General features: G+C 39.7%; 1 protein-coding gene across 1 annotated transcript; it reads left to right on the top strand.

Moving 5' to 3' along the window:
- The first annotated feature begins 7 nt into the window (after positions 1-7).
- On the top strand, positions 8-846 carry LOC106126958 (protocadherin-like wing polarity protein stan). The gene is made up of 3 exons (XM_013324869.1): positions 8-351; positions 518-586; positions 784-846. The coding sequence occupies exons 1-3, from the start codon at positions 15-17 to the stop codon at positions 837-839; spliced, it is 462 nt and encodes a 153-aa protein (XP_013180323.1). The 5' UTR covers positions 8-14; the 3' UTR covers positions 840-846.
- The last annotated feature ends 10 nt before the right edge of the window (positions 847-856 follow it).

Here is an 856-nt window from a genome sequence, read left to right as displayed (position 1 = left end):
ACCCCAACTACCCGATGTCGCCTACAATGTACAGACTGCCACAAAACCCTTACGGCTCCAAAACTTATCTACCCGCCTCAAGAACTTCAGAATACGGCTACAGTCCAACAAAGTATTTAAACGGCGACCCTAATGTATACGGTTCAAGGGATTTCCGGGACTCAGGAGTGACCACGAGAGACCATGATGGTTACCCTTCGCGAGATTTTCGGGACTCCGGCATAGCGACTATGTTGAAAAACGATTATCAAAGAAAGATGGAAAGTCACTACGGCGGGGACTACAATGATAGGATGTCAGAAGGATCCGACAAACTTCACACACATGATAAATATCTGTTCCCTTACACGGGTAAGTGTTGCTGAATTAGTACCAATTGTGTGGATTTTGTTTGGCATTTAATTTTAAGCATTTTCAATCCTATTTTTTCTTTGAGTTGATATGTGCAATTTTGTTTTTTTTTATTTTTTGTTTATGGTAATTAGTTTAGCACGCTTTTATCTTTTTTTTACTGTAGCGGAGGAAGATCACATAGGTATGCGCGAGGGGGCGCATGCGTCGCACGCGCGCCTCAACACACAGACAGGTACCTACGCTAATGTCATGTGTACTAAAAATTATTTAATCTGACGTTTCATTTATCAACCTATATCGCCATACGTTTTGGACCTAAACTTTAACAACCGTAAGATAATGCGTTAACAATGTCGAGCAAAAGAAAAAATATCGCAAACTTCCAAGTATTTTGTTAATAATTTAGTCATATTTATATATCTGTTATAGGTGAAAACCAACAACAGATGGCGCCACTTGCAACTATGGGAGAGACTAGCGAGTAAGTTCCTACATTTTAAAT

The sequence above is a fragment of the Papilio xuthus genome, unplaced genomic scaffold (genome assembly GCF_000836235.2).
Source record: "Papilio xuthus unplaced genomic scaffold, Pxut_1.1 DF824915.1, whole genome shotgun sequence".
Taxonomy (NCBI): domain Eukaryota; kingdom Metazoa; phylum Arthropoda; class Insecta; order Lepidoptera; family Papilionidae; genus Papilio; species Papilio xuthus.
The sequence above is the reverse complement of the archived record's forward strand: the minus strand, read 5'-3'. Positions and strand labels throughout refer to the sequence as shown.

Coding starts and splice junctions, on each gene's coding strand:
- LOC106126958 (XM_013324869.1), top strand. CDS start 15: ATGTCGCCTACAATGTACAGACTGCCACAAAACCCTTACGGCTCCAAA. Junction 352..517: donor ATATCTGTTCCCTTACACGG/GTAAGTGTTGCT, acceptor TTTTTACTGTAG/CGGAGGAAGATCACATAGGT. Junction 587..783: donor GCGCCTCAACACACAGACAG/GTACCTACGCTA, acceptor TATCTGTTATAG/GTGAAAACCAACAACAGATG.